Source organism: Andrographis paniculata, unplaced genomic scaffold (assembly GCF_009805555.1).
Source record: "Andrographis paniculata isolate CXL003 unplaced genomic scaffold, ASM980555v1 Contig37END, whole genome shotgun sequence".
NCBI classification, from domain to species: domain Eukaryota; kingdom Viridiplantae; phylum Streptophyta; class Magnoliopsida; order Lamiales; family Acanthaceae; genus Andrographis; species Andrographis paniculata.
In genome coordinates this window covers 3,351,561-3,375,076 of record NW_026137570.1, presented here as the reverse complement: position 1 = coordinate 3,375,076, position 23,516 = coordinate 3,351,561, and the positions used below count along the sequence as shown (strand labels likewise).

At 32.3% G+C, this 23,516-nt stretch overlaps 1 protein-coding gene across 1 annotated transcript; it reads left to right on the top strand.

The window, feature by feature from the left end:
• Nucleotides 1-4,864: 4,864 nt before the first annotated feature.
• Nucleotides 4,865-6,199, top strand: LOC127250466 (uncharacterized). Its single transcript, XM_051273769.1, has 3 exons — nt 4,865-4,955; nt 5,430-5,956; nt 6,063-6,199. The coding sequence occupies exons 2-3, from the start codon at nt 5,506-5,508 to the stop codon at nt 6,197-6,199; spliced, it is 588 nt and encodes a 195-aa protein (XP_051129726.1). The 5' UTR covers nt 4,865-4,955; nt 5,430-5,505.
• Nucleotides 6,200-23,516: the final 17,317 nt, after the last annotated feature.

The window sequence follows — 23,516 nt, the reverse complement described above, 5'->3', positions numbered from 1 at the left end:
GCCTCAGGTTCCAGGTCTTGATATCCTCAGTTGCATTTTTGTCCACCTGTGGGGGTGGATTAAGGTTCGGGAGCAGGTGTACTTTTTGGTTTGTTGAGGGAAGTTTCATTTTGATTTTGATTTTTGTTTTAGATTTGGGTGTGGATAAGCAGAATTTGCTCTTATTGTCTGCAAGTGTTCTATTTCTTTCTACAGATTCAGAAGTTGGAGAAACCGCGGCTGAGTGGCTGGCGACAGATTTGCATATTCTTGAGGAATTATATCCCGCCAGCGACAGTTTGGAGACAGATTTTCCTGAAACAGAAGAACCTGCCGCGGCTGCAGTGGAGGAATCGCCACAAAGGGATGGAGTAGATGAATTTATAGCTCTTGATTCCATGGGGCGGCGGCGAGGGGTCCTTCTGGAGAATGTGTGGGGTTTGTTCTTCCACTGCAGCTCTGGCGGGAGAGTAAAATAGTGGAGCTGCAATTGAGGTTTTCCCTGTTGGCCGGAGAAAGACATATCTTGTTCACTGAATTAGATTGGAGAAGAAAAAATTCCAGCTACTGGTTGAAATTACAGAATTTGACTGAAGGTTGAAGAAGAACCAAAAGATGTAGGGCAAAGATTGTTGTATACCTCACTCTTCACCATGAACACGAAATTAAGTATTATTATTTTTTTCATAACCACCAAATTAATTACTATTATTATTATTATTAGAGAGAGGGGAGAGAATGGTAATTAAGAGTGTGGAATAATAATAAAAACAGTCAAAGAACCCCTAAAAAAAACAGAAACTCACAAAAACTCTAGCCGCTCTATCAATCAAAATTGTTCTCCGGCAGCAAAGAAGTAAACAAAATGTTATGTGACATCTGAATCTAGATGAGAACTAGTTTAAGAGCAAAATAAAGAATAGAAACTAAAATCAAAATCAATCTTCACCCAATGAACAACAAACCAGATTTATCTACTGTTAGTCCTCTAAACTTGGTTGCGTTCTTTATTAGTAGGTTTTACCGCTTTTTACTATTTACATTTTTTTTTCCTTAAAACAATATCACATTAAACAATTATTTTTCTTTTTATATTATACTACATATTTATTTTACATTCAAAACATCACATCAACCTCTGTTTATATGATATCAAACAATTATTCAAATTCAATTTTTTACCATTAAAAAATCCAACCCAAAAACTAAAACTCACAAACAAACACCGTTACTGTCTTTGGGTTTCCTAGAAATGCTTTTTCCACCAAGAAGTTAGCTTTATACATGGATAAATTTACCCAAAGATGCACACCATAATAAAGGCACAATGAAATAACAAAATGCACATCATTCCCCTAAACACGCAAATGAAATCTCCCCCATGAGAAAAAATTCCGAGATCTCTCGGTCAACCATGTCATCAGCTACGGTCACCTTCTCTGAGTAAGCACGACAACCTTCATCTTAGTCTTCAATAATTATTTCAGCCTTCATCCGTCATTCAATTGACGTTACGTTGAGCTACGTAGTGTGGTAAAATATGTATTCGATTGTAACTTGTATCTACAAAAATATATTGTCCACATTTTTCTGATAAGTTCCAACAATAGGTATCAGAGCATTTCCGTGTTGAATTATTGAGATATATTATAAGATAAATAAATCTTTAAACGGTCCCATTCAATCAACGCATGAGAGACCAAATTTATTTATTTGATTTTGGATTGATTGATTAATCCAGGCGTTGGTGCGGATCTTGAATATTTTAATTAGATAAACTAATTGATTAATTGAAGTTCAATTAAGATGTGTAGAAATCAGCCATCCTGTCTGTGTTGTCATTGAATTTCAGAACAAACACGAATCCATGCGCATTAAAAAGGCTCTGCATGAATCCATATATTATTGGAATTAAATTGTTGGGGTTTGTTTGTTTACTTATTTATTTATCTTGATCACTGCGCGATTTTGGCATCTAGATTAATTTACATGTTTGATCAAAATTGTTCGCATCGAGACACACATTACTTTTGTTGCACAAATTGATGTCTATTTTTTTTAATACTATTAATAGATGTCCGTTGCAATTAGACGATTTGATGTCCATTTAGATTGCTTGCAATTTTTCGTTCATGAATTGTGGTGTCCTAATTGGATTAATTAATGGAATAAAATATGTGTGGACATTTCGTGCAATCATGTTCGTATGTTATGATTGAAATCAATCATCTAATCGTGTAAATCGGATGCATACTTTCAGCTGCATTTACGAAATGATTTATTTCCGCCAAAATCATTATTACATATATATAATATTTTATGAATCAAAGCAGCCATATTAGATTATGAATGTGATTGTGTATCTGCATTTGTTCATTTGTATACATGTTTGCATGCATGTGTACTATGGTAAATTAATTATGTGTAAAATTATGTTTATGCAAATATGTTAAAATTCATGTTGATTGAAGTTCAATTTATATGCATCTGGTTGGAGGATTGTTAACCAAATTGGTTAATTAATGTAGGCATATTAATGTATACTAAAAGAAAATATCAATTTTGTAACAAGGGTTTTTAGTCCCTAAATGTATTTTTTCTGTTACTAATATTAGAGACGGAATTAGTTTGAAACTTTGGCAAACAAGCTTTTTATCCCATTACTTGGACTTTAGCATTCCTTATGAAATTACATTAACACAGTTCTTCAATCCATGTTGTAAGACTATGAAACTTACTGTGCAATTTGTTCATAGTGAAAGATGAATATCACTTATCGAATGTAACAAAGATTAATATTTGAATTATTTAAGAAAGTACGTTTTGAATAACTATTGGCTTTTAAAAACTATCTTAAATTAGTGTATTTTGACAAGTTATTCTAATTTTCCATCAACTATCAACACAACATGTTGCACAGGATTTGAAAATCTCCATATAGAGAGATAATCAGGGAATATTTGTCAAAATAACAAAAATTATTATCAACAAAATCAAGAATACAAATACCAATAACGCACCTTAAAGTTTTGAACTAAAATTATTTATCTAAACAAACTTATTGTAATTGCGAGAGGAATTGAATCGTTCTCTACCAAGCTCGTCGGCATAATCTGCTGGTTGGAGTTACTTAAGTTTTAGGGTGGCATTGCTACTGCGCTTCTCCCCATTGAAATAGAAACTGAATAAGGCTCAACAATTGATACTCTAATTGCTAAGTCAAGAGGGTTAAAGAGAATTTGATTCAATAGATCCTCAAAAGCTAAAGAACATATCAATTTGAAAGATACATTATGCACCGATAATAATATATTCAACACCAATCACCAGTAACATGTAACTCAAAATCTGTAGTTCCCACCTAATAAAAAATGCCTCTTCTAATATAAAAAAAATATGATTTTTCCCAAACCCTAGATTGAATTAAAACTACTCGAAATTGTTAATATACATTGCGATTTCTTCACCCTTGGTGGCGAATTATTATTCTTCATAGTGGCGAGGTTCTCACGGGAAATGCACGGCTGAACGACCGCAACACTTATACCCCAAACACGATTTTAATCATGTTTTAAAAATAAACACGTTTTATTCTGAATTGTTTAATTCATGGATTTTTTTTTTCAAAATTTCATTTTTTTATTAAAAAAAATTATTTTGAATTCTTTTAACTTTTTTTACGATATGAGTACCGCAATAAATGATTTTTGAACGACTTTCCATAATTTTTGCTAATTGAAACGGTAAAATGTTCGGGACAAAAAATTTCATAGTTTGACCAAGAAATTTACTCTTTGCTACGACAAATTTCATAACTAAGAATATTTTTTACTAATGATGTTATATGGTCAAGATTTGTATAAAGATTCATAATTAATGTTTGTAATTAATGCAGTGTTACTTTTTTTCTTACTTGAATTAAAATTATTACTAAAAAGTTTTCTATTCAAATTTACAATATTATCCTCGTTCATTGATATCCATTGGATGGATCAATAAATCTGATCCTATGGCTATATGAAAAATAAGTAGTGTGCTGACAGTTTTATAATATGAGTACTGTGAAAGCAGCCGTTAGCCTGACGGTAACTGATAGCCGTCACATGTTATAAATAATTAATATATTGATATTGAGAACGTATTTTAAAAGATAAAATTGACAGTTCCATTTTATGTTTGGCTTGCCATTGCCATTTTGAAAAGTGAAATACTTTGGTTTTGTTAGAGCATGTGCAGTGGCTTTTCTATTCAAGACTTCTCCCATAAGTAAACCTTTTTTATATTTCATGTTATTTTAGAATTTAAAACTTTTTGATATTATACTCTCTTGTCGGTGTTCTTAAGGTATATATTTTATTATTTTTTTGTTCAAAAGTAAAATTTGATATCTATATCACATTTTAAATCAATACAACTTGATATCAATTTTTTAGCATACAAAAGTGACCAAAATCCCTCTATTCTAAAACATGAGATCTTTAAAACCCGAAATAAAAAAAATAATAAACAACAACAACAATTTGCAAACCCAAAGCAAAAGTTCTCTATTATTTTTGAAGTGTGTTTGTTGGATTTCTTGTCCAAATGGATCCATCCCATATAATAGACAAACACACTCATTCTCGCAAAGAAAGTGCACCTGGGCCCAGACCTATGACACAGGCCCACGATCCACTTACTTACCTTGGCCTGTGGCCCACTGTTTCACCCTTGCCCGCGAACTTGTGACGCGTACCACCGGACCCGCCTGTTTCGACCCGGGTCTCTTTTATTAAACTAGATCTCAACCGTCAAATCTAGGGTTGAGATCATGGCCGTCCATTCCTTTTAACCTACGTATATAATGGAGATGAGAAAGACCGCCGTCCCTCACTTCACTTTCATAATCTTCTCTCTACAACTTACCCTCTCTAGCCTCTCATCTCGTCTCTCTCTCGCAGCACTTTCCGGCGACGATTTTTCGGCGGGTCTTCGAGGTTGTCTTCCTCCTTATCTGTGGAGCTCTTTGCCATGTGTTTTTACCCCCTGTGTTGTTGATTTTAGCCGCAAGGGGCTCTCTCAACGTGTAGGCTTTTGTTTACCGTGTTTCCTTGTTTGTGGGGGTTATATTTCTTGTGTGTCGTAGGTAATAGCCCAGTGTACTTGTGTTCGTCGCGTTTTTGGGTGTGTTTGTGTCGATTTTGTGTTTTCGATTTGGTTTGGAGTTGTGCCTACAAAAACCATAACTAGTTCAATATTTTTACTTGATTTCGTAATAAAATCCTCGATCCATAATAAAGTGAGATCTGCTCATCCACATCCAAATCTAAAACAAAAGTCAAAATCAAAATCAAAATCAAACTTTTGATAGTTCATAAAGGTGATTTGTAGTTCATAAAGGTTTCTTATGAATTTGTAAATTTTTTTTATCGACTGATGGCTGGTTTGATATTGCTAAATCTGTTTTCCAGGAAAGTGCTGTGGCTGTAAAAGATCGTTGCGATAAAGCAGGAAAACTTGCTGGCAACCGCTTCTCTTTCCGCTATAATGAGCTCCACAATCACCATACACCGAAACAAGGATCTCCTCTTCGATCTCCTTGAAAAATGGTGCGAGACTACCAACTCTTTCGTTTTCCTCTGGGGAGAAGCTACTCTGACGCTCGAGGACTTGGCGGTGCTCGGCGGATACTCTGTGTTGGAGGAAAGGGCGCTGCGCGCTTCTGAAAGGGGCGAATTAGGGGAAATCGAGAAGAAACTGCGCAAAGCGCGGTCGGTGATTTCTAGATGCAAGTCGAAGAAGCCTATGGTGGGGCCATGGATGGAGAAATTCATGGGTAGCCAGAGCGAAATCGAGCACGAAGCGTTTCTCATGTATTGGCTTTCGAGATTCGTCCTCCCCATTGCTTCTGGCATCGTTAATGGAGATGTGCTCTCCATCACCGCTCGCTTGCGTCGAAAGGCTAAAATAGCTCGTCGGACTCTGCTCCGACCCAACGGTCTGTCTGTATCTCTGTTCTTATCCTGAAGTAGAAGTGAACACTAATGTTTTCTGAAGCTATTTGATCCCTTCATCCGTTGCTGAATATTTTCTGGGATGGACAGGCATAGTTTTTTCACGAAGATGGAGGACGAGAGCAGCCAAGACAGCACCAGTCCTGTCTTGTTTGTGCACACAAAGCCTAAGGATAGCACGCAAAATAATAAAGTTATGGTATGTTGCATGTTGGCTGTTCCTGTAAAAAAATTTTTGGTGGATTGTTGCTAGACACAAATCATCATCTATCTTATTGGTGCTAGATTTATTTGTCACTTTGTAGAAGAATGACGTAAATTTAGAAGAATGACATAAAATTGACTACTGTTAATGAAGATGATATATAAAACCACAAATATTTTTATGTTTACTGTTATATACATAAAAAAAGTAATGAAAAAATGGCAATGAAAAAGAAGTGATTATGGTTGAAAAATATATTTGCGTTAAAAATCACTGAATATTATTGTTACTAATTACAATTGCTAGGAATGTTGGTGGACTAACGATCGTAAAAATATTGAAACATTTAAATATCGTTTGTTGGTTGATTTTATATTACTATTGGGTCATCTGGGCCCACTCTCATGGCCCTGAACATGTATATAAACATATATATATATGTATAAATTAAAATGTATAAATGTATGTATAATGTTAACATATAAATATATATATTAAAGTTTGTTTTTGTGTTTGATCTTGAGTTTTTTATTTAGATTTTAATTTAAATATATTAACAAGCTATTTTTCACCCAAACTACAATATATCATTTTCTTATCTTGAATGAAAGCACCTGAAATGAATTTAGTTTCGGAAACATGTTGGTGGTTTTCAAAACTTATAAAAACCTTAATAGATTATGATATGTATCAATGGTGGTGGTTCTCGATCCAAAAGATATTATGTTTCATTGCCTATTGTTGGGGACTCCCGTTTGCGGGATATGTAACTAATGGCTTAGTTTCCTTAACAAGTTCGAGCTTTTAGGTGAGACGGTCATTAGCTTCCGACATGGTATCAGAGCCTAGGTTAGGTCTCGAGTTCGAGTCCCGCCCGTCCCTATTAGCTTCCGACACCTATAAAAGCAAATACTTTTTAAAATTATTTTATAGTTCATATTTTATTGGTTCCAATAAAAATGTTTAAATTTAATTTTTTCTATAAAAATTCATGTCAATATTTCAAAATGTATATTTATAAAGAGAAGGAACTCTAACGTGCGTTAATTGCAATATTGTTTCATTATTATTATTATTATTATTATTAATTGATTATTGTTCATTACGATGATATATAAAAACCTATAATATTTGTATGTTTAATGTTATATACATAAAAAAAAAAAAAAAAAACTATAAAATGACAAAGGAAAAGAAGTGACTATTGTTGAAAAATATATTTGTTTTAAATGTCACCAACTAAATTATTGTTACTAAGTACAATTGTTATAAAAGTTGGTGGACTACCGTCATTAAATATGAATGAATTTAAAAATATTAGTTTCTGTGTTTTAGTTTTGTTGGTTGGCTTTATATTGCTGTTGGAGGGCCAATGGCCATCTGGGCCCTTGACCATGGCTCCGAATATTTAGACTCTTCAGAGTGTTAATTAAATAGATATATATTTATATATGTATATAAACACGTAAATAATATTAAAATATATATTAAATTTTGTTTCATTGTGTTTAAAGTTGAGTGTTTTGTTTAGATTTTAATTTATACATATTAACAAGCTATCTTTCACTCGAGCTACAATATACCGTTTTCTTATTATGCAAGGGTGTATGACCATTCACGATGGTAAAATGAAAGCACCGGAAATGGATGTAGTTTTGGAAACAATGGTGGTGGTTCTTCAAGACCAATAAAATCCTTAATAGATTTTGATATATATCGTTGGTGGTGGTTCTCGATCCATAAGATATTTTGTTTCATTAGCTATAATATCAAAGGCTTTTTGGAATTTACTTTTAAAAAATATATCTTATGATTAGTATATTGGTTAAAAGATTTTTGAAATACAACTCCTATACAATGCTTCAGCTGGTGTGTTCATGAGTTAAATCAACATGGTAATGATTTGAATTAATCAACAAATATCTACAAAAAAAAATGTAGCAAATATTAATATAATAATATAATATATATAGCATATATTTTAATAGCATAATATATAATTACATATAACATAATATATATTTTGATTTCAGCCCATTATATTATGATTTTATCAAAATAGTAACTTGACTCTATCAACAAATATTTATAAAGAAAGTAACAAATATTAAAATAATATATATAGCAACACAATATATATGATATGTCTTATGATAAAATGTCAATTACTTCAAGTTAATGTACTATATTATCTGCTTTGTAACGGATTACTAATTGTTTCGGGTTGATTTAGTAATTTGATCAAATTAATATGGTAACCTCGTCAGCACCCTAACTACAGCTCATAAACGAAACATTGAATGGTATTATTATTATTATTATTATTATTATTATTATTATTATTATTATTATTATTATTATTATGTATTCCAAGTCTATTAAACATCTATTATCTACTATAATTTTTAATATATCAAATCATAAAGTCTTTAAATGAAAATTCTAAAATAAAGTAAGAAAGAATATTATTGATATTATACTAAATTTGTAATATGGTTAATGATAGCATAGGTGGATGTCCTAAATATGATTTTGTTAACATATTATTAGAATACATTTTATAAATGAAAATTTTATTGGTAATAGTATTGTGGTAATCATCATCGTCACCATTATTATTATTATTATTATTATTATTATTATTATTATTATGTAATTGGCAATATGAAGAAATCATCGGTTAGCAGAACAATATTTTTTGAACTGTTAGTGTCACTTTCATAATAAATTAACTATCTCTAATCATTATTATTAGCATATAATTTCATTTAGAATGAAATATACTGCTTTTCTTACAGTTGTTTATACATAAGTACTTGAATTGCTACCGTAAGTGAGTATCATAAAAATACATTCTTTTCTCTTCTTCTTCAAATCTTCACTGCAAATTAGTCTTTACAATTTGCAATCTCCTTATCAATTTCTCTAAATTTTATCTCGAATTCATTGAAGAAACAAATCTTCTCTGTTTTAGAAAAAAGAAAAAACTCAGCTGTCGCCATTGCCATCTCCATCCGAGCAAACACTCCTCATAGGAAGCTGACAATTACAGTCACTCTGAGCAAGAAGCAAGTCAAAGAAGATATTATTCTGATGACCGTAAGGAGACTTTCTCAGCACCCCAAGAAGAGGACAAAGCACCTTAAAAAAGATATGGAGGTACCCTTATTTGATTCTAATTTTCTTTCCATGACTATCTTTTACCTATTGTGACTGATTTCATTATTTTATATTATCTGTTAGAGAAATAATCTGGATTGAATGAAAATAAGAAGAAATCGAATTCGGCAGGGTATATATGATATTGGATATACTTTGAGTCGCATAAATTCGCCTTTCTTATACGATATTTCGACCCTATTAACGCCTCGGGTTACAACTAATCCGTACGAGATAAAACAAAGCAACGCTCGAATTTTAGGCGAAAAATCAAGCAAGTGAAAGGTTGGGAGATTATTTGCATATTAAGAATATATTTTCCAATATCCTGAAGAAAGAAGAGACATGACAGTATTCTGCGTGACTTTCTCTGTCACTCTCACACTTTTCTTTACCTGTGAAGACAAATATATTAATATAATTGAAAGTGTCTTCTCTAAAAAGATTTGAACAATTTTAAATCGAAAAGACACAATATGCAACTTTAATTTTTAATTGAAAAGATTCAATCTATTTATTAAAGTTATCAATTCAAATTTAAATTTGAATTTATAAGGTTTTATAGAGGAATTAATTTAATTCCTCGTTTGAAAATAATAATTTTTAAACAATATGTACCATAATTTTCTCCTTCATATTATTTCACACTTCGTTCCTGCGCGACCCTTCCCGAAGATAGCTCAGCTCCATAAGGCATTCATTATCTTCGAATAAATCCAATAACAGCAAAATAACCAACATTATCTTCGTTCCAGATTTTGTTTCCGGAAGGATTCTTTACAACCATTGTTAATATATAGGAAGCTAGGTTTAAGTCCCATGGCCTCTCCTTTCTTCATTGCAGATTTCATTAATTTTTATTATTTTCATTGCATATTCTAATGTGTTTTTATTTATCATATGTAGTATGGTCATTGTCCTATCTTTCTCTCTCTGTTTTTTTTTTTTTTTTTTCTTTCTTTTACTTTGTCTTTTTTCATTTTTAATTTTTATCGTGAAAATTATTTGTCATTCTTTGTTGTTTGTATTAATTACTTATACAATGTGATGACTTTCGATGAAGGTCAAGCACGGACATGGATATCAATGTAAAGTTCTCGGCTGCTGAAACATTAGAGCTTACCTAGGAGTATCAATTTGCTCTTGTTAGGAAATTTTCACACAGATATGGGTCGTGGAAAGAGCTTCTTTTGTCGTTTGATAATCTTAATCTTGTTTGACAATTATCAATCGGCAAATTGAATTACAAACAATTGGCTATTTCGCTAAGTGTCGGGAGTGGAGGGTTTTTCTATGTGTCACGTTATTTACAGTAGTAGAAATCTAGTTGCGATTTCTATGATGTGGCAATGTTGTTATTTTATTTTATTTTTTATATTTTTCCTTTTTCATCTCACATATAATGCCATAGCGGTAAGTTCCAATATCGAAACCGACTTCAAGAAGTAACTAGTACACATTGCTAGTAAGCTTTTGGGCTAAGTGGAAAAGATAATAAAAAATTCATTATTATTTGTTATGATATGAGTAATAAAATTATGAATGTATAAATTTCTTTAGTACAAATCATTAGAAACAAATTTAGCCAACAACCAAAAAAGATTACTAATGTAATTTTGGCGGATGAAAGAAGTGTATTTTTATTGGAAATGATTGATAGTGTATTTTATGTATGTTTAGTGAAAGTGAAAAAGAAGAAATAATTGGAAATGAAAACACAAACAAACACAAACATTTGCAAAAATAATATGGAAATCAAGATAGAAAATTACACATATAACACAATGATAACAAATCAATTGATAAATGAATACAGATTTGTAATATTCAACAGCAAATGAAACCCATTCATCTTAAGTTCCCATCTCATCGACAATAAGATACACCAAAAAAAACCAACCGCGCGCTGCAGAAACGAAGGAGAGTCAATCCCATCTAAACCTACATATATATATATATATCACCATACAATCAGTACCAGAATCGTTCAAATAAATTTGTCGCAAATTCATTAAATTGACTAATAAACAATCTATATAGTGATAATTTGGGGTTTAGATAGTTTTGAGTTTAGTTACCTTGTATTTATCAGCAGAAATGGCGGCCAAGCATCCTCCCGGAAACAAAATCTGTAAATATAAAAGATAAAAATCAAATCAAATACAAACGTATCTAACAATAAGATCCTATACCAAACTATGCAAGAAAAAGAATCTGGAGTACATACATTCATTTAGTATTTGTTTAGATTTAATATTTCACATCATATGGTAATAGTACATTAATTTTTACGTATATTAGATATTTATTGCCATCAAGTCGAATGAGATCAATTGTGTCAATGATTTTTGGCATCACTACAACATTATACTCCTCAACTCATAAATTTGATTGTACATATTGTCATTAAAGTTAGTTGAATTTTACATAGATTGAATATTATTTGTCATATTTGTCGTTATTCGAATGAGATTGCTTGGATCAAATTCGAGATTGTTGTCTTACTCAATACATTAAATATTTTTTTTATAAGTATATTAAATTAAATATATAATACCCCCTCTCCAATATTACTTTTCTTTTTTTTTTTTTTATGTAAAGAAAATCTATAGATCATAAAAGATGATTACTACCAAAGACCACAAGCCTTATATAAAATACCCAACAAAAAAATTTAAAACCTAAAAAAATAAGAGGATCAAATCATGTAAAAGCCGCCGGCCCAAATGCTCCATGTAGCTTCTACCACCTAGGCCAATAGGCGAAAGAGAACTCCCAAAATATTGATAAGACAAGACAAGATCAAAAGTCATTCAAGGTCCTAAACAAACATTCATACCACTGATTGACCTTCTTCACGATTTATATTGTTGATTGGTCACACTCCGAGTGTGAGGCCGAAAAAGAGGAAATGTAGCATTGGTGAGGAGAGGCTTTTGAATTAAATGAGAAGCAATAGAAGAAGACAAAGATTTCATGTGTATATTTTTAGAGCCAATGGTCAAGGGGATACTCTCTACCACGGGATTAAGCCCACAAAAATGACCCGAAGGAATCTAATGATGATTTAAATGCCAAAAATATAGAGACAAATAAAAGAAGAAAACAAATACTCCCTCCCTCCCAATCCAAATGGGCTATTTGGGTTTTGTAGTAAATTAAAAAATAATAGTATTTTATTAGGTAGTGGAAGTATGCAATAGATTTAGACATTTTACCCTTTCACTCTATGTATAGACAAATTGTATGTGTAATAGTATGTTGTAATTTAACTAAAAGTTTTTTTTTAAGTTAATTTTGTATTAATTTAGATTACTTATTATTAAATAGAAAACTGAGACTTGTAAGTGAGACATAGGAAATAAAAAAAAATGATATTTTGAGTGGACACAAAAAAAGTATTACAATGGTAAAATTAAGAAAGAAATAACAAAATATATGAATAGAAAAAAACATTAATAATAATAATAACAACAATTGACGAATAGGTGCATAATAAATTTTTACATTAAAATATGTACTATTGAAACATATTACATACACATTACGTATTACTCCCATTGTATATACTAAAATATATGAAATAGTGGTTTTTAAACAAAATATCCTAACAATAATAAAATATATGTATATCATACAATATATTTTGTAAGCTAACATAATATTACAATATGACATCAACACACAAGAATATTTGACATTGTTGTAATGAAATGCTAAAAATTTCATGTCATGGATTCCACTTTATTTCTTTTGTGCATGTATAGAATTTACTTAATCTTATATTCCCTCTGTTCCACATAATTTGTCTCTATTTTCTATTTTCATTCGTCCCACATATTTTGTCATTTCCTTTTTTGGAAATATAATTATACACTTTAATCACATTTTAAAGTTAAATTTTATAATTTTTTAGTTCTGTTAATCTTAATCTATAATTATTTTTATTAGACAATAATTATTTTTACTAATATACTTCTTAATTACTTACTAATTATATTTTACTTAAATTCTCGCATCTATGGTAATACACCCATATTATATGGGACGGGAGGAGTATAATTAATCACTTCGTTTACCATATTGATTGTGTGAAATCATCATAATATTAATTTGACTCAATTAAAAAATATCTATTAAGAAAATAATATTATATAACAAAATATATCATAATTTTAGAAAAATATATTTTTATTTCAATACATTAGTAATTTGACTGAATCAGTAAATATTACAAAGAAAGTAGCAAATATTAATATAATATATAACATATTATTTAACACAACAGGTATGAGTAAGATAGAAATATTATGAAAAAATTACTAAAACAATTGATAAAATGGTGTTGCACTGACTAGAAAAAATGGTGACAAATTCATTATTACCATTTTACCTTTTCCAGTTTTTCATTAAAATAATTATTTTTCTTAATTTTCACGTCATATCCAAATGGAATAAACCTTTTTTTGGACGGAGCGAGTATTCGTGAAGATAACATTAACAAAATTGTGAGCGTATACAGTCTTTTAGTATAAATGGATTAGACACTACTTTAGCCGCCAATCAGAAAAGATTATTAACATAACTTTGGGGGACAACAAAAGTGTATTTTTTTTGGGAATAATTCATAGTGTATTTTATGTATGTTTTGCAAAAGTGAATAAACCCAAAATAATTGGAAAATACAAGCATTTGCAAAAAATGACACGGAAATAAGGATTGAAAATTACAGAGATAACACAGTGATAACAAAGCATATTATAAGCCAATATACATAGGTAATCTTCAAGAACAAATAAAAATTCCTTCATTTAAGTTTCCATCTCATTGACAATACTTCAGTTCATATATCCACATCATCACTACCCAATAAAATCAGAAAAAAATCAACTGCTAGAGAATCGAGGGAGAGTCATTAATCCCATCTAAACCTGCACAAATATATACATATATTGTCATAAAATCAGTACCAGAATAAATCAAATAAACACTCTATATATGCGGGGATAATTTGGAGCTTAGAGAGTTTTGAGTGTAATTACCTTGTATCTTTCGACAGAAATGGCAGCCAGGCATTCTCCCGGAAACAAAACCTGTAATAAAAATGATAACGAATAAAAAATATCAAATACAAGCATATGACACAATCAGATCCTAAACCAAACTATGCAAGAAAAAGAAGCTGGCGTACATACGGTCATATATTTCTGAAGGTGCTTCGGCCTCTTCTTGGGTCTCCCGGACAGCGTCCCTCCAGTCATTGAGACGATATCCTTTTCCACCTGCTGTTTTCTCAGAGGAACCGTAATGCCCAGCTTCCTCTTTTTCCGGCGGCGACACCAATGTCGAGGATGGATCAGTCTTTTCCTTCTTCTGGACTAAGATTATTTATTCTTCACTTCCTTGTGGACATCCTCCTCAGCTGGATCTGAAGCCTTGCTGACGGTATTATTTTCTAATGGTTTCCGCGGCCTCAGGTTCCAGGTCTTGATATCCTCACTGGCATTTTTGTCCGCCTGTGGGGGTGGATTAAGGTTCGGGAGCAGATGTACTTTTTGGCTTGTCGAGGGAAGTTTCATTTTGATTCTGATTTTTGTTTTAGATTTGTGTGTGGATATGCAGAATTTGCTCTTATGGTCTGAAAGTGTTCTATTTCTTTCTACAGATTCAGAAGTTGGAGAAAGACATATCTCGTTCACTGTAATTAGATTGGAGAAGAAAAAATTCCAGCTACTGGATAGAATTTGACTGAATGTTCAAGAAGAACCAAAAGATGTAGGGCAAAGATTGTTGTATACCTCACTCTTCACCCATCGAACACGAAATTAATTATTATTATATTTTTCATATCCACCAAATTAATTACTATTATTATTATTATTATTAGAGAGAAGGGAGAGAGTGGTAATTAAGAGTATAAAATGATAATAATCAGTCAGAGAACCCCTAAAAAAACAGAAATCCACAAAAACTCTCTGCCGCTCTATCAATCAAAATTGTCGCCGGCAGCAAAGAAGTAAACAAAATGTTATTTGACATCTGAATCTAGATGGAAAATAATTTAAGAGCAAAATAAAGAATAGAAACTAAACTCAAAATCAACCTTCCCCCAATGAACAACAAACCAGATTTACCCACTGTTAGTCCTCTAAACTTGGTTGCGTTCTTTATTAGTAGGTTTTACCAGTTTTTACTATTTACATTTTTTTTTCTTAAAACAATATCACATTAAACAATTACTTTTTATTGTATATTATATTACAAATTTATTTTACATTGAAAACAGCATATCAACATCTGTTTATATGACATCAAACAATTATTCAAATTCAATTTTTTACCATTAAAAAATCCAACCCAAAAACTAAAATTCACAAACAAACACCGTTACTGTCTTTGGGTTTCCTAGAAAGGCTTTTTCCACCCAGAAATTAGCTTTATACATATTTTATCAAATTTGTTCGGATAGAGACACACATTATTTTTGATGCACAAATTGATGTCTATTTTTTTTAATACTATTAGGGTGTGTTTGTTTGGGGGTTTGGATTTTAAGTTGGGATTTGAATAGTAAAAATTTTGAATTTGAATAGTTGTATGATGTGATATAAATAGGTATTGATGTGATGTTTTGAATGTAAAATTAATTTTTAGTATAATATAAAAAATGAAAAATAGGTGTTTGATTTGATGTTTTTGGGGGAAAAAATTGGATGAATAGTAGAATTTTGTTAAAATTCTACAAACGAACACACCCTTAATAGATGTCCAAAGATAATATATATGGGACGGTTATATGGTTTTAACTTATGTGAATAGTGAAGCAATCCAAAGATTGGTCATTGTTTGACATTACTTATTGTCCGTATATGATTATTGCAATAAGATGACTGCTAGCAATCAATGTTATTGATCCAAAGATTAATCATTGATATTTGACTTAGTGCCTTGGGATTTTATGTTCTATAAATATTTATATATATATATATATGTCAGTCCCAATATGGTATGGGAATACAATATCTTTTCTATCACTCTCTTGAAGTAAGACACTAAAAGACAAAGATAAAAATGCATTGTCAACTCCATAATCTACTCTACGTTCTTTTTTTTTTTTTCTTCCATGCGCCGAAGTTTATCAATTTGCCATTCAGACTTTGTTTGAACTCTACATCCATGTATAATTAATTTCTAAATGTCAAATTTCATACCAAGAAATATGAATATTTCAACCAATAATATGAAAAAAAATTATTAAAACTTTGGCAAACAAGTTTTTTATCCCATTACTTGGACTTTAGCATTCCTTATGAAATTACATTAACACAGTTCTTCAATCCATGTTGTAAGACTATGAAACTTACTGTGCAATTAGTGAAAGATGAATATCACTTATGGAATGTAACAAAGATTAATGTTTGAATTATTTAAAAAAATACGTTTTGAATAACTATTGGCTTTTAAAAACTGTCTTAAATTAGTGTATTTTGACAAGTTATTCTAATTTTCCATCAAATATCAACACAACATGTTGCACAGGATTTGAAAATCTCAATATAGAGAGATAATCAGGGGATATTTGTCAAAATAACAAAAATTATTATCAACAAAATCAAGAATACAAATACCAATAACGCACCTTAAAGTTTTGAACTAAAATTATTTATCTAAACAAACTTATTGTAATTGCGAGAGGAATTGAATCGTTCTCTACCAAGCTCGTCGGCATAATCTGCTGGTTGGAGTTACTTAAGTTTTAGGGTGGCATTGCTACTGCGCTTCTCCCCATTGAAATAGAAACTGAATAAGGCTCAACAATTGATACTCTAATTGCTAAGTCAAGAGGGTTAAAGAGAATTTGATTCAATAGATCCTCAAAAGCTAAAGAACATATCAATTTGAAAGATACATTATGCACCGATAATAATATATTCAACACCAATCACCGGTAACATGTAACTCAAAATCTGTAGTTCCCACCTAATAAAAAACGCAACACTTATACCCCAAACACGATTTTAATCATGTTCTAAGAATAAACACGTTTTATTCTGAATTGTTTAATTTATAGATTTTTTTTTTCAAAATTTCATTTTTTTATTAAACAAAATTAATTTGAATTCTTTTAACTTTTTTTACGATATGAGTACCGCAATAAATGATTTTTGAACGACTTTCCATAATTTTTGTTAATTGAAACGGTAAAATGTTCGGGACAAAAAATTTCATAGTTTGACCAAGAAATATACTTTTTGCTACGAAAAATTTCATAACTAAGAATATTTTTCACTAATGATGTTATATGGTCAAGATTTGTATAAAGATTCATAATTAATGTTTGTAATTAATGCAGTGTTACTTTTTTTCTTACTTGAATTAAAATTATTACTAAAAAGTTTTCTATTCAAATTTACAATATTATCCTCGTTCATTGATATCCATTGGATGGATCATTAAATCTGGTCCTATGGCTATAGGAAAAATAAGCAGTGTGTTGACAGTTTTATAATATGAGTACCGTGAAAGCAGCCGTTAGCCTGACGGTAATTGATAGCCGTCACATGTTATAAATAATTAATATATTGATAGTGAGTACGTATTTTAAAAGATAAAATTGACAGTTCCATATTTTATGTTTGGCTTGCCATTGCCATTTTGAAAAGTGAAATACTTCGGTTTTGTTAGAGCATGTGCAGTGGCTTTTCTATTTAAGACTTCTCCCATAAGTAAACCTTTTTTATATTTCATGTTCTTTTGGAATATAAAACTTTTTGATATTATACTCTCTTGTCGGTGTTCTTAAGGTATATATTTTATTATTTTTTTGTTCAAAAGTAAAATTTGATATCTATATCACATTTTAAATCAATACAACTTGATATCAAATTTTTAGCATACAAAAGTGACCAAAATCCCTCTATTCTACAACATGAGATTTTTAAAATCCGAAATAAAAAAAAATAATAAACAACAACAACAATTTGCAAACCCAAAACAAAAGTTCTCTATTATTTTTGAAGTGTGTTTGTTGGATTTGTTGTCCAAATGGATCCATCCCATATAATACACAAACACACTCATTCTCACAACGAAAGTGCACCTGGGCCCAGACCTGTGACACAGGCCCACGATCCACTTACTTACCTTGGCCCGTGGCCCACTGCTTCACCCTTGCCCGCGAACTTGTGACCCGAACCACCGGACCCGCCAAACTAGATCTCAACCGTCAAATCTAGGGTTGAGATCGTGGCCGTCCATTGCTTTTAACCTACGTATATAATAGAGATGAGAAAGACCACCGTCCCTCACTTCACTTTCATTATCTTCTCTCTACAACTTACCCTCTCTAGCCTCTCATCTCGTCTCTCTCGCACCACTTTCCGCCGACGATTTTTCGGCGGGTCTTCGAGGTTGTCTTCCTTCTTATCTATGGAGCTCCTTGCCATATTGTTTACCCCATGTGTTGTTGATTTGAGCCACAAGGGGCTCTCTCAACGTGTAGGCTTCTGTTTACTGTGTTTCCTTGTTTGTGGGGGTTATATTTCTTGTGTGTCGTAGGCAATAGGCTAGTGTACTTGTGTTCGTCGCGTTTTTTGGTGTGTTTGTGTCGATTTTGCGTTTTCGATATGGTTTGGAGTTGAGCTTACATAAACCAAACTAGTTCAATATTTTTACTCGATTTCGTAATAAAATCCTCGATCCATAATAAAGTGAGATCTGCTCATCCACATCCAAATCCAAAATAAAATCAAAATCAAAATCAAACTTCCGATAGTTCATAAAGGTGATTTGTAGTTCATAAAGGTTTCTTATGAATTTGTAAATTTTGTAGTTCATAAAGATCGTTGCGATAAAGCAGGAAAACTTGCTGGCAACCGCTTCTCTTTCCGCTATAATGAGCTCCACAATCACCATACACCGAAACAAGGATCTCCTCTTCGATTTCCTTGAAAAATGGTTCGAGACTACCAACTCTTTCGTTTTCCCCTGGGGAGAAGCTACTCTGATGCTGGAGGACTTGGCGGTGCTCGGCGGATACTCTGTGTTGGGGGAGAGGGCGCTACGCGCTTCCGAAAGGGGCGAATTAGGGGAAATCGAGAAGAAACTGCGCAAAGCGCGGTCGGTGATTTCTAGATGCAAGTCGAAGAAGCCAATGGTGGGGCCATGGATGGAGAAATTCATGGGTAGCCAGAGTGAAATCGAGCACGAAGCATTTCTCATGTATTGGCTTTCAAGATTCGTCTTTCCCATTGTTCTGGCATCGTTAATGGAGATGTGCTCTCCATCACCGCCCGCTTGGGTCGAAGGGCTAAAATAGCTCGTCGGACTCTGCTCCGACCCAACGGTCTATCTGTATCTCTGTTCTTATCCTGAAGTAGAAGTGAACACTAATGTTTTCTGAAGCTATTTGATCCTTTCATCCTTCGTTGCTGAATATTTTCTGGGATGGACAGGCATAGTTTTTTCATGAAGATGGAGGACGAGAGCAGCCAAGACAGCACCAGTCCTGTCTTGTTTGTGCACACAAAGCCTAAGGATAGCACGCAAATAATAAAGTTATGGGATGTTCCATGTTGGCTGTACCTGTAAAGATTTTTTTGGTGGATTGTTGCTAGACACAAAAAAGATATGGAGGTACCCTTATTTGATTCTAATTTTCTTTCCATGACTATCTTTTACCTGTTGTGACTGATTTCATTATTTTATATTATCTGTTAGAGAAATAATCTGGATTGAATGAAAATACGAAGAAATCGAATTCGGTAGGGTATATATGATATTGGATATACTTTGAGTCACGTAAATTCGCCTTTCTTATACGATATTTCGACCCTATTAACGCCTCGGGTTACAAGTAATTCGTACGAGGATAAATCCAATAACAACAAAATAACCAACATTATCTTCGTTCCGGATTTTGTTTCCGGGAGGATTCTTTACAACCATTGTTAATATATAGGAACCTAGGTTTAAGTCCCATGGCCTCTCCTTTCTTCATTGCAGATTTCATTAATTTTTATTATTTTCATTGCATATTCTAATGTGTTTTTATTTATCATATGTAGTATGGTCATTGTCCTATCTTTCTCTCTTTGGTTTTTTTTTTTTTTTTTTTTCTTTCGTTTACTTTGTCTTTTTTCATTTTTAATTTTTATCGTGAAAATTATTTTTCATTCTTTGTTGTTTGTATTAATTACTTATACAATGTGATGACTTTCGATGAAGGTCAAGCACGGATATGGATATCAACGTACAGTTCTCGGCTGCTGAAACATTAGAGCTTACCTCGGAGTAGCAATTTGCTCTTGTTACGAAATTTTCACACAGATATGGGTCGTGGAAAGAGCTTCTTTTGTCGTTTGATAATCTTAATCTTGTTTGACAATTATCAATCGGCAAATTGAATTACAAACAATTGGCTATTTCGCTAAGTGTCGGGAGTGGAGGGTTTTTCTATGTGTCACGTTATTTACAGTAGTAGAAATCTAGTTGCGATTTCTATGATGTGGCAATGTTGTTATTTTATTTTATCTTTTATATTTTTCCTTTTTCATCTCAGATATAATACCATAGCGGTAACTTCCAATATCGAAACCGACTTCAAGAAGTAATTAGTACACATTGCTAGAAAGCTTTTGGGCTAAGTGGAAAAGACAATAAAAAATTCATTATTATTTGTTATGGTATGAGTAATAAAACTTAGCCAACAACCAAAAAAGATTATTAATGTAATTTTGGCGGATGAAAGAAGTGTATTTTTATTGGGAATGATTGAGAGTGTATTTTATGTATGTTTAGTGAAAGTGAAAAACAAGAAATAATTGGAAATGAAAACAAAAACAAACACAAACATTTGCAAAAGTAATATGGAAATCAAGATGGAAAATTACACATATAACACAATGATAACAAAGCAATTGATAAATGAATACAGATTTGTAATATTCAACGGCAAATGAAACCCATTCATCTTAAGTTCCCATCTCATTGACAATAATTGAGTTCATATGTTAACCTCGAAGAAACACCAGAATAAACCAACCGCGCGCTACAGAAACGAAGGAGAGTCAATCCCATCTAAACCTGCATATATATATCACCGTACAATCAGTACCAGAATCCTTCAAATAAATTTGTCGCAAATTCATTAAATTGACTAATAAACAATCTATATAGTGATAATTTGGGGTTTAGATAGTTTTGAGTTTAGTTACCTTGTATTTATCAACAGAAATGGCGGCCAAGCATCCTCCCGGAAACAAAATCTGTAAATACAAATGATAAAAATCAAATCAAATACAAACGTATAACAATAAGATCCTAAACCAAACTATGCAAGAAAAAGCATCTGGAGTACATACATTCAAATATTTCTGAAGGTGCTTTGGCCTTTTCTTCGGTCTCCGGGACGGCCTCCCTCCTGTCATCAAAAGGATATCCTATTCCACCTCCTGTGTGGTCAAAGGAACCGTAATGCTCAGCTTCCTCTTTGCTGGGGGTGACAGCAATGACAAGGATGGCTCAGTCTTTTCCTTGTTGTGGGACAGAGATGATTTGTTCTGGTGTGGCTTCCGTGGCCTCATGTTCCAGGTCTTGAAATCCTCACTAATATCTTGGTCGGCCTGTGCTGGTGGATTAAGATTTGGGAGAACATCTGCTTTGTCCCTTGTTGGGGGAAGTTTGATTTTGATTATGATTTTTGTTTTCGATTTGGATGGGGATGAGTAGGTTTCGCAAAGTGTTTTATTTCTCTCTGCAGATTCAGAAGTTGGATCAAACGTGGCTGAGTGGCCGGCGGCAGACTGGCATATTCTGGAGGAAGTTTTTTCCGCCAGCCACAGGTTGGAAACAGATTTTACTGGAACAGAAGGACCTTTAGCCATTGCAGATGACCTTCTAGCCCTTGATTTCAGGGGGCGGCGGCCAGCGGTCTTGTGGGTGTTGTGCTTCTTCCACTGCTGCTCTGGCGGGAGATTAAAATTGTGCAGCCGTAGTGGAGGCCTTCCGGGTTCGCTGGATGAAGGCATATCTGGATGACTGCAGTGAAATTGAGGAAGAAGAACTTGCAGCAGCAGCAGGTTGGTAGTGTGGTATAATTAAGGTTGAAGAAAGCCCAAACCAGATATGGCAAAGATTTATTCTTTTATCGCTCTCACTCTCATTGCTCACTCACCAAATCAATTATTATTATCATAATTATTAGTGTAGAGAGAGAGAGAATGGTATAATTAACAGACTGGATTGATAAAATTTCACCTGAGACTTTGAGTTTGTCTCTAATAAACATTAACAGATAAAAACCCTAAAAAAATAAGGTGCACACAAACATAAAAACAAACAAAAACCTCTTCTCTGTCAATCAAAAAGTTGTCTCCAGCAAAGAATATAGCAAACTGTTATTTGAGGACAAATAAAACAGTAGAAGAATTTAATAAGAGCCAAATCGGTTCATCTAAAATCAAAATCAATCTACCCCAATGAACAACAAACCAAATCTATCTCCTCTTAAAACAACAGATTTTATTATGCTTTTAATCATTTTATTAGTCTAGCTTAAACCCCACATTTATATGTGAACAAAAAAAATGCCATATTTGTATAAAATAAGATGAAATTAACGAGGAAGAAAATATGTGTATATATAATAAGCATATATTAAGACAGAGGTAGGGGATAGAACAATAAGTAGGACCCAAAATCAATAACAAAACATAAAAATCATCAACAATATTGAACAACAATGAGAAGCAATAATCCGTCCATCTATAGTGGTGCGTTTCTTCTCATGAGTTGTCCTCCAATTGATAAGTAGGATCCCATTGCGCAAATTTTTAAAATTTGAAAGGGTTCTTCACCGCTGGCGATGGTTTGGATAGTACCAGAGGGTTCGACGCATTGTTCCCGAAGAATTGTTGGACATACTCATGTAATTTTGTCGCATATATTTAAAAAAAAATAACAAGTTATGCACTTTGAGGGTACATTATTATAACATGTAGGTTAAACTTCTATTTTCAAGCCTTAGCCTTACGACATGGTATGCGGTGGAGTTTTTTGATATAAATCTGTCCGTCTCCATATATTTTGCTAATTTTAAGTTTGTAAATTTGGAATCGAAACAATAAAATTATACTACACTTTCCATTGTAAATAGCACTCCACTTGAAATTTGTTGTAGG

Excerpts from the sequence above, each read along its gene's own strand:
- LOC127250466 (XM_051273769.1), top strand. The coding sequence starts at position 5,506 with ATGAGCTCCACAATCACCATACACCGAAACAAGGATCTCCTCTTCGAT. Across the intron at positions 5,957-6,062 it reads GACTCTGCTCCGACCCAACG|GCATAGTTTTTTCACGAAGA; the intron begins GTCTGTCTGTAT and ends TGGGATGGACAG.